This window comes from Zea mays, chromosome 6 (assembly GCF_902167145.1).
Source record: "Zea mays cultivar B73 chromosome 6, Zm-B73-REFERENCE-NAM-5.0, whole genome shotgun sequence".
Lineage (NCBI taxonomy): Eukaryota > Viridiplantae > Streptophyta > Magnoliopsida > Poales > Poaceae > Zea > Zea mays.
The window spans coordinates 143,015,988-143,025,095 of record NC_050101.1 but is presented as its reverse complement, the minus strand read 5'-3'; the positions used below and the strand labels follow the sequence as shown (position 1 = coordinate 143,025,095).

General features: G+C 47.6%; 1 protein-coding gene across 1 annotated transcript; it reads right to left on the bottom strand.

Moving 5' to 3' along the window:
- Positions 1-7,958: 7,958 nt before the first annotated feature.
- LOC100283839 (prenylated rab acceptor family protein) lies at positions 7,959-8,782 on the bottom strand. The gene has a single exon (NM_001156737.2). The coding sequence runs from the start codon at positions 8,692-8,694 to the stop codon at positions 8,128-8,130; it is 567 nt and encodes a 188-aa protein (NP_001150209.2). The 5' UTR covers positions 8,695-8,782; the 3' UTR covers positions 7,959-8,127.
- Between the last annotated feature and the right edge of the window lie 326 nt (positions 8,783-9,108).

Below are 9,108 nucleotides of genomic sequence, written 5' to 3'. Positions count from 1 at the left end.
GTTGCTCAACATAGACCTCCTCCTTGATTGGTCCATTGAGGAAGGCACTCTTCACGTTCATTTGATAAAGCTTGAAGCCATGGTAAGTAGCATAGGCTAATAATATGCGAATTGACTCAAGCCTAGCTACGGGTGCATAGGTTTCACCAAAATCCAAACCTTCGACTTGTGAATACCCCTTGGCCACGAGTCGAGCTTTGTTCCTTGTCACCACACCATGCTCGTCTTGTTTGTTGCGGAAGACCCACTTGGTTCCTACAACATTTTGGTTAGGACGTGGAACTAAATGCCATACCTCGTTCCTCGTGAAGTTGTTGAGCTCCTCTTGCATCGCCATCACCCAATCCGCATCTTGAAGTGCTTCCTCTACCCTGTGTGGCTCAATAGAGGAAACAAAAGAGTAATGTTCACAAAAATGTGCAATACGAGATCGAGTGGTTACCCCCTTATGAATGTCGCCGAGGATGGTGTCGACGGGGTGATCTCGTTGTATTGCTTGGTGAACTCTTGGGTGTGGCGGCCTTGGTTGTTCATCCTCCTTGTCTTCATCATTTGCATCTCCCCCTTGATCGTTGCAGTCATTTCGAGGTGGCTCATCTTCTTGATCTTCTTGTTCAACATCTTGAGCCTCATCCTCAATTTGAGTTGGTGGAGATGCTTGCATGGAGGAGGATGGTTGATCTTGTGCATGTGGAGGCTCTTCGGATTCCTTAGGACACACATCCCCAATGGACATGTTCCTTAGCGTTATGCATGGAGCCTGTTCTTCACCTATCTCATCAAGATCAACTTGCTCTACTTGAGAGCCGTTAGTCTCATCAAACACAACGTCACAAGAAACTTCAACAAGTCCTGAGGACTTGTTAAAGACTCTATATGCCCTTGTGTTTGAGTCATAACCTAGTAAAAAACCTTCTACAGTTTTAGGTGCAAATTTAGATTTTCTACTTCTCTTAACAAGAATAAAGCATTTGCTACCAAAAACTCTAAAATATGAAACATTGGGCTTTTTACCGGTTAGGAGTTCATAGGATGTCTTCTTGAGGATTCGGTGAAGATATAACCGGTTGATGGCGTAGCAGGCGGTGTTGACCGCCTCGGCCCAAAACCGATCCGGTGTCTTGTACTCATCAAGCATGGTTCTTGCCATGTCCAATAGAGTTCGATTCTTCCTCTCCACTACACCATTTTGTTGTGGAGTGTAGGGAGAAGAGAACTCATGCTTGATGCCCTCTTCCTCAAGGAAGCCTTCGATTTGAGAGTTCTTGAACTCCGTCCCGTTGTCGCTTCTAATTTTCTTGATCCTTAAGCCGAACTCATTTTGAGCCCGTCTCAAGAATCTCTTTAAGATCTCTTGGGTATGAGATTTGTCCTGTAAAAAGAACACCCAAGTGAAGCGAGAATAATCATCCACTATCACAAGACAATACTTACTCCCGCCGATGCTTATGTAAGCAATCGGGCCGAATAGATCCATGTGAAGTAGCTCAAGCGGCCTGTCGGTCGTCATGATGTTCTTGTGTGGATGTTGGGTGCCAACTTGCTTCCCGGCTTGGCATGCGCTACAAATCCTGTCTTTCTCAAAATGAACATTTGTTAGTCCTAAAATGTGTCCCCCCTTTAGAAGCTTATGAAGATTCTTCATTCCAACATGGGCTAGTTGGCGGTGCCAGAGCCAACCCAAGTTAGTCTTAGCAACTAAGCAAGTGTCGAGTTCAGCTCTATCAAAATCTACCAAGTATAGCTGACCCTCTAACACTCCCTTAAATGCTATTGAATCATCACTTCTTCTAAAGACAGTAACACCTACATCAGTAAATAGACAGTTGTAGCCCATTTGACATAATTGGGATACGGAAAGCAAATTGTAATCTAATGAATCAACAAGAAAAACATTTGAAATGGAGTGGTCAGCAGATATAGCAATTTTACCCAAACCTTTGACCAAACCTTGATTACCATCCCCGAATGTGATCGCTCGTTGGGGATCTTGGTTTTTCTCATATGAGGAGAACATCCTTTTCTCCCCTGTCATGTGGTTTGTGCACCCGCTGTCGAGTATCCAACTTGAGCCCCCGGATGCATAAACCTACAAAACAATTTTAGTTCTTGATTTTAGGTACCCAAACAGTTTTGGGTCCTTTGGCATTAGAAACAAGAACTTTGGGTACCCAAACACAAGTCTTGGAGCCCTTGTGTTTGCCCCCAACAAACTTGGCAACTACCTTGCCGGATTTGTTAGTTAAAACATATGATGCATCAAAAGTTTTAAATGAAATAGCATGATCATTTGATGCAATAGGAGTTTTCTTTCTAGGCAACTTAGCACGGGTTGGTTGCCTAGAGCTAGATGTCTCACCCTTATACATAAAAGCATGATTAGGGCCAGAGTGAGATTTCCTAAAATGAGTTCTCCTAATTTTGCTCTCAGGATAGCCGGCAGGGTACAAAATGTAACCCTCGTTATCCTGAGGCATGGGAGCCTTGCCCTTAACAAAGTTAGACAAGTTTTTAGGAGGGGCATTAAGTTTGACATTGTCTCCCCTTTGGTAGCCAATGCCATCCTTGATGCCAGGGCGTCTCCCATTATAGAGCATACTTCTAGCAAATTTAAACTTTTCATTTTCTAAGTTATGCTCGGCAATTTTAGCATCTAATTTAGCTATATGATCATTTTGTTGTTTAATTAAAGACATGTGATCATGAATAGCATTAATATCAACATCTCTACATCTAACACAAATAGAAGTGTGCTCAACGGTAGATGTAGAGGGTTTGCAAGATTTTAGTTCTACAACCTTAGCATGCAATATTTCATTCTTACTTCTAAGGTCGGAAATAGTGGCATTGCAAACATCAAAATCTTTAGTCTTAGCAATCAAATTTTCATTTTCTAATCTAAGACTAGCAAGAGAAATGTTCAATTCTTCAATCCTAGCAAGCAAATCATCATTATCATTTCTAGGGTTGGGAATTGAAACATTGCAAACATGAGAAGCAACCTTAGCTAACAAATTAGCATTTTCATTTCTAAGGTTGTCTATTGTTTCATGGCAAGTACTTAGCTCACTAGATAATTTTTGACATTTCTCAATTTCTAGAGCATAAGCATTTTTAACCTTAACATGTTTCTTATTTTCCTTGATTAGGAAGTCCTCTTGGGAGTCCAAGAGATCATCCTTTTCATGGATAGCACTAATTAGCTCATTTAATTTTTCCTTTTGTTCCATGTTAAGGTTGGCAAAAAGGATACGCAAATTATCTTCCTCACCACTAGCATTATCATCACTAGACGATTCATATTTAGTGGAGGAGTTGGATTTAACCTTCTTCCTTTTGCCGTCCTTTGCCATGAGGCACTTGTGGCCGACGTTGGGGAAGAGAAGTCCCTTGGTGACGGCGATGTTGGCGGCGTCCTCGTCGTCGGAGGAGTCGCTTGAGCTTTCGTCGGAGTCCCACTCCCGACAAACATGGGCATCGCCGCCCTTCTTCTTGTAGTACCTCTTCTTCTCCTTTCTTCTCCCCTTCTTGTCGTCGCCCCTGTCACTATCACTTGATAATGGACATTTAGCAATAAAGTGACCGGGCTTACCACACTTGTAGCAAACCTTCTTGGAGCGGGACTTGTAGTCTTTCCCTCTCCTTTGCTTGAGGATTTGGCGGAAGCTCTTGATGACGAGCGCCATTTCCTTATTGTCGAGCTTGGAGGCGTCTATAGGTTGTCTACTCGGTGTAGACTCCTCCTTCTTTTCCTCCGTCGCCTTAAATGCCACCGGTTGCGCCTCGGACGTGGAGGGTTCGTCAAGCTCGTTGATTTTCCTTGAGCCCTTGATCATACATTCAAAGCTCACAAAATTCCCGATAACTTCCTCGGGGGTCATTTGAGTATATCTAGGATTACCACGAATTAATTGAACTTGAGTAGGGTTAAGGAAAATGAGTGATCTCAAAATAACCTTAACCACCTCGTGGTCATCCCATTTCTTGCTCCCGAGGTTGCGCACTTGGTTCACCAAGGTCTTGAGCCGGTTGTACATATCTTGTGGCTCCTCCCCTGGGCGAAGACGAAAGCGACCGAGCTCCCCCTCGATCGTTTCCCGCTTGGTGATCTTGGTGAGTTCATCACCCTCGTGCGCGGTTTTGAGTAGGTCCCAAATCTCCTTTGCATTCTTCAACCCTTGCACTTTGTTGTATTCCTTCTTGCTTAGAGAGGCGAGGAGAATGGTTGTGACTTGGGAGTTGAAGTGCTCGATTTGGGCCACTTCATCCGTATCATAGTCTTCATCCCCTACGGATGGTACCTGTACACCAAACTCAACAACATCCCATATACTTTTGTGGAGTGAGGTTAGATGAAATCGCATTAAATCACTCCACATAGCATAATCTTCACCATTAAAAGTTGGTGGTTTGCCTAATGGGACGGAAAGTAAAGGTGTATGCTTAGGAATGCGGGGGTAGCGTAGGGGGGTCTTACTATACTTCTTACGCTCTTGGCGTTTAGAAGTGACGGACGGCGCATCGGAGTCGGAGGTAGATGTTGATGAAGTGTCGGTCTCATAGTAGACCACCTTCCTCATCCTTTTGTGCTTGTCCCCACTCCGACGCGGCTTGTAAGAAGATTTTTCTTTCTTCTCTTTGTGGTGAGAAGAAGATTTCTTCTCCTTCCCTTTGTTGGAGGAGATCTTCTTCTTCTCCTTCCTCTTGGTGCGGGACTCTTCCGATGAAGTGCTCCCGTGGCTTGTAGTGGGCTTTTCGCCGGTCTCCATCTCCTTCTTGGCGTGATCTCCCGACATCACTTCGAGCGGTTAGGCTCTAATGAAGCACCGGGCTCTGATACCAATTGAAAGTCGCCTAGAGGTGGGGGGTGAATAGGACGAAACTGAAATTCTCAAAAAATAATCACAACTACAAGCCGGGTTAGCGTTAGAGATATAATCAAGTCCGCGAGAGAGAGCGCAAAACAAATCGCAAGCGAATGATGAAGTGAGACACGTGGATTTGTTTTACCGAGGTTCGGTTCTCTCAAACCTACTCCCCGTTGAGGAGGCCACAAAGGCCGGGTCTCTTTCAACCCTTCCCTCTCTCAAACGGTCCCTCGGACCGAGTGAGCTTTCTCTTCTCAAATCAACCGGGAGCAAAAACCTCCCCGCAAGGACCACCACACAATTGGTGTCTCTTGCCTTGGTTACAAGCGAGTATTGATCTCAAGAAAGAATTAAAGAGAGAAAGCAATCCAAGCGCAAGAGCTCAAATGAACACGACAAATCACTCTCACTAGTCACTTAGGCTTTGTATGGAATTGGAGAGGATTTGATCTCTTTGGGTGTGTCTAGAATTGAATGCCTAGCTCTTGTAAGTGGTTGAGAAGTGGAAAACTTGGATACAATGAATGGTGGGGTGGTTGGGGTATTTATAGCCCCAACCACCAAACTTGACCATTGGTGGAGGCCGTCTGTTCGATGGCACACCGGACAGTCCGGTGCCCCAGCCACGTCACCAGTGCCGTTGGAAATTGACCGTTGGAGTTCTGACTTCTGGGCCCGCCTTGATGTCCGGTGGCGCACCGGACATGCACTGTTCACTGTCCGGTGCGCCAGCATGGGCGTGCCTGACCTCTGCGCGCGCTGGCGCGCAATAAATGCGCAGCAGGTAGCCGTTGGCGCCTGAAGTAGCCGTTGCTCCGCAGATGCACCGGACAGTCCGGTGCACACCGGACAGTCCGGTGAATTATAGCGGAGCGGCTGGAGTGAAAACCCGAGGCTGGCGAGTTCCTGAGGACGACCTCCCTTGGAGCACCGGACACTGTCCGGTGTACACCGGACAGTCCGGTGAATTTTAGCGGAGTAGCCTCTGGAAATTCCCGAGGGCGACGAGTTTGAGCTGAAGTCCTCTGGTGCACCGGACAGTCCGGTGCGCCAGACCAGAGGAGCCTTGGTTGCTCCTTTGCCCTTTTGTTGAACCCAACCTTTGGTCTTTTTATTGGCTAAGTGTGAACCTTTTGCACCTGTATAACTTATACACTAGAGCAAACTAGTTAGTCCAAAGATTTGTGTTGGGCAATTCAACCACCAAAATTATTTAGGAACTAGGTATAAGCCTAATTCCCTTTCAGAGCCACACAAACATAGTACTATTCCCTTAAGCAGGACGAGGGCATGCCCTCGTGCGAGCGATTCTGTGAGCTGTGTACCCTCTGCTTCGGCCCGACAGTTCATGGCACCCGCCTATCCGAGCTCGCACGTCTGTCGTTCACATCTTCCGTGCAGGAGTACGTCGATGGCTTGAATGCCGTGTTGTGCCATGCACGCGGCCTCTCGAGACCCCAAAAGGATGAGTTGTTCGTGTGCGGTCTCCAAGACCACATTCGCATCTACGTCAAGCTTCGCGAGCCGCGGGACCTCTAGTTGGCCATGTACTTGGCTCGGGCCTTCGAGACCCGCGCAGCTGCGTTGCCACCAACTCCGATGCAAGGGGCGCCAATTCCCCGCTGCAGCAGGGCCAACATGCGCCAACTCGAGCCCCATTGGGCGCGTCACTGCAGCAACTGCCCCTAGCACCAGGGCGACACGCTAACCCTAGCAAAAACCGACGGCCCTACTCACTAGTTCCGTCGTCACTCTCCTACCAAACAAGAGTGGCGCCGTCAAGGGCTCTGCTATAACTATGACGAGCCGTACGTTTGGGGCCACATCTGTTAACACCTCTTCTACTTGGAGTCGATCGACTTCATTGATGACGATATCCCGGCCGACATCTCTACTGCAACAGGTCTTCATGACCATGACGTTGTGGCAGGGACTGCTCCAGGTGGATGAATTTTCAACGTCTCTACCCTAACTTTCAACTCGAGGACGAGCTGTTTTCGTAGGCAGTGAGAGATATTATGACCGGCATCAGCTATAAGAGACACCGGGATCAGGATTAGGAGGCTTAAAGAGCCAAGTTATCATTAGATAAGGAGATAGCTATTAGAAGCTATTAGATAAGAGTTAGTAAGATAAGATGAGTGGAGGGACTATAAAACAACTATGTACGCCTCTATTTGGAATCAAGCAGAAGCAATTACTATTGCTCGCTTCCGGAGGAAGCAAGGCGAACCCTAGCTGCCACCCCTTTTCCTACTCTCGGCTTGCGGCCCACTCCGTGAACAGTAATGCGGGTACTATAGCCACCCCTACTCTGTCTCCCTCTCTCACTTGTGAACAGCCACGACGCACCAACACCGTGATCTTGGCCGACCACCTTGATCTTGGCCGACCACCTGCGCCACATCCCTACTCTCTACGCGACGACATCGGTAGGATCCACAATCATATCAAGTATATTAAAGGAAAAGAAAGAAAAATTAAGTAGGAATGATACCTAATTTAAAACAAAATTTGAACATTAAAACATTAACTGTTTTAGAACGCAGAAACTACTGCAAATCATGTTTAGCAAGAATCGATGTGAAAGCTAAATAAACTACTGTTGTACTACCCTACTGGAGATGAAGATGTGAATCCATAGGTAAAAACAAATCAGTACGGCAAAGACGATAGCATATAGATCTTGCTTCCATGTTTGAAAATGAATAAAAATGAGATAAGATTTGACAATGTGTCTGGACTGTTCGAGTTCATGGATTCCTGTCATCAAGCTCAAACCAGGCCAAGCTTAAGTGTCTTTTTGTTACTGGTCAGTAACAATTAACAAAGTGGCCGGTTTTGGTTGTGGCTCATACGCTCACACGATGTTGTTTCTCTCCGTACGTCTCCCATGAGAACACCCGTTTTCTTTTAGGCCCGTGGGTCACAAGGCAAATCACTTCCGGTTTGACCATGCGTTCCCTTCTTCAGGAAGCATTCTGTACAAGCCCCGAGCACCAACTGATTTCAGATTTCCATTTGGTGTGAGAACAAATTTTATTGATCACTTGAAAAGCATAATTTCAATAATAAATGATTGATCACTTCAAAAGCATAATTTCAGTAATAAATCTTCCGAGATAACGAAGAACACAAATTTAAGCACATTTTCTATGGACAAGAGCACGAACGGATCAAGAACTGAAGAACATCGATCTGCAATCCAGTAACCAAGAAGCAATAGGAGGAGGAGCAGCACCTCAGAGGCTCAGACTAGCTAGTAGTTGGACGGCGGCACTGGCGTGTACCATCTCCCGGCCTCGTCGTCGATGCTGTCGGCGGGGCGGTGCAGCAGTGCGTGGAGCAGGACAAGCAGAAGCCCGACGAGCAGCGAGGTGAGGATGAAGCCCGTGGCGCCGGTGAGCAGCAGCAGGACGAGCGTGACCGCGACGACCACGCCGTCCCCGACGCCCCGCCCGCAAATCACGAGCGTCCCGTCCACGTCGCGGTCGCGGAGGAAGTAGAGCACGAGCCAGGCGGCGAAGCAGGCGAGGAAGACGAGCATGGAGACCGGCCGCCAGAGCAGGGAGACAAAGACAACGAGCAGGACGACGAGCGCGTAGTTGGCGGCGAAGTGCGCGAGGTTGGCGCGCGCCCGGCGGTAGGCGTCTGAGAAGCCGCGCGGGACGGAGAGCGCGCGCGGGTCCGCGAGCTCGCGCCAGGGACGGCGCGTGGCGAGCGCGGACGCGCCGCGGGCCTTGGCGCGGGAGATGAAGTCGAGCTGGGAGGAGCCCTCGGGCGCCGGAGTAGACGAGGTTGTCGGGATGGTACCGTACTTGGACATGGCTGGCTGGGGGGCGGTCGTGGATTGTGCTCGGCGCCGGCGAAGTCGTCGAAGTGGTCCGGAATTCCGGATGCTACGCGATGTGACGAGGTGGGTGGTGGGGTGAGGTTGACGTGGCGTGGAGTAGCTGGACAGGGAAAGATATCCAAAATTACGGAGAAGCAGAAGCGTGTGGGATTTAGCTGAGACTCAACGGTTTTCTTTAAATTTCTCCTTATATTCTAGTTTTGTGCTATCTCATCTTAATCAAACTTTCTATTTTTTTATCTTCCGCAGCAGTTCCAATTAAATTATCTCTCTATAGCTTACTACAACTATCAAATATCATTTCCCAACCCTATTCATCATTCTTTAGACTGGTTGCAACGATTCACTCTTGGGCCTATTGAACTCCCCTCCCCTAATCCTGTAGCT

What these genes read in the sequence shown, in the direction of transcription:
- LOC100283839 (NM_001156737.2), bottom strand. Translation starts at nt 8,694, where the DNA reads ATGTCCAAGTACGGTACCATCCCGACAACCTCGTCTACTCCGGCGCCC.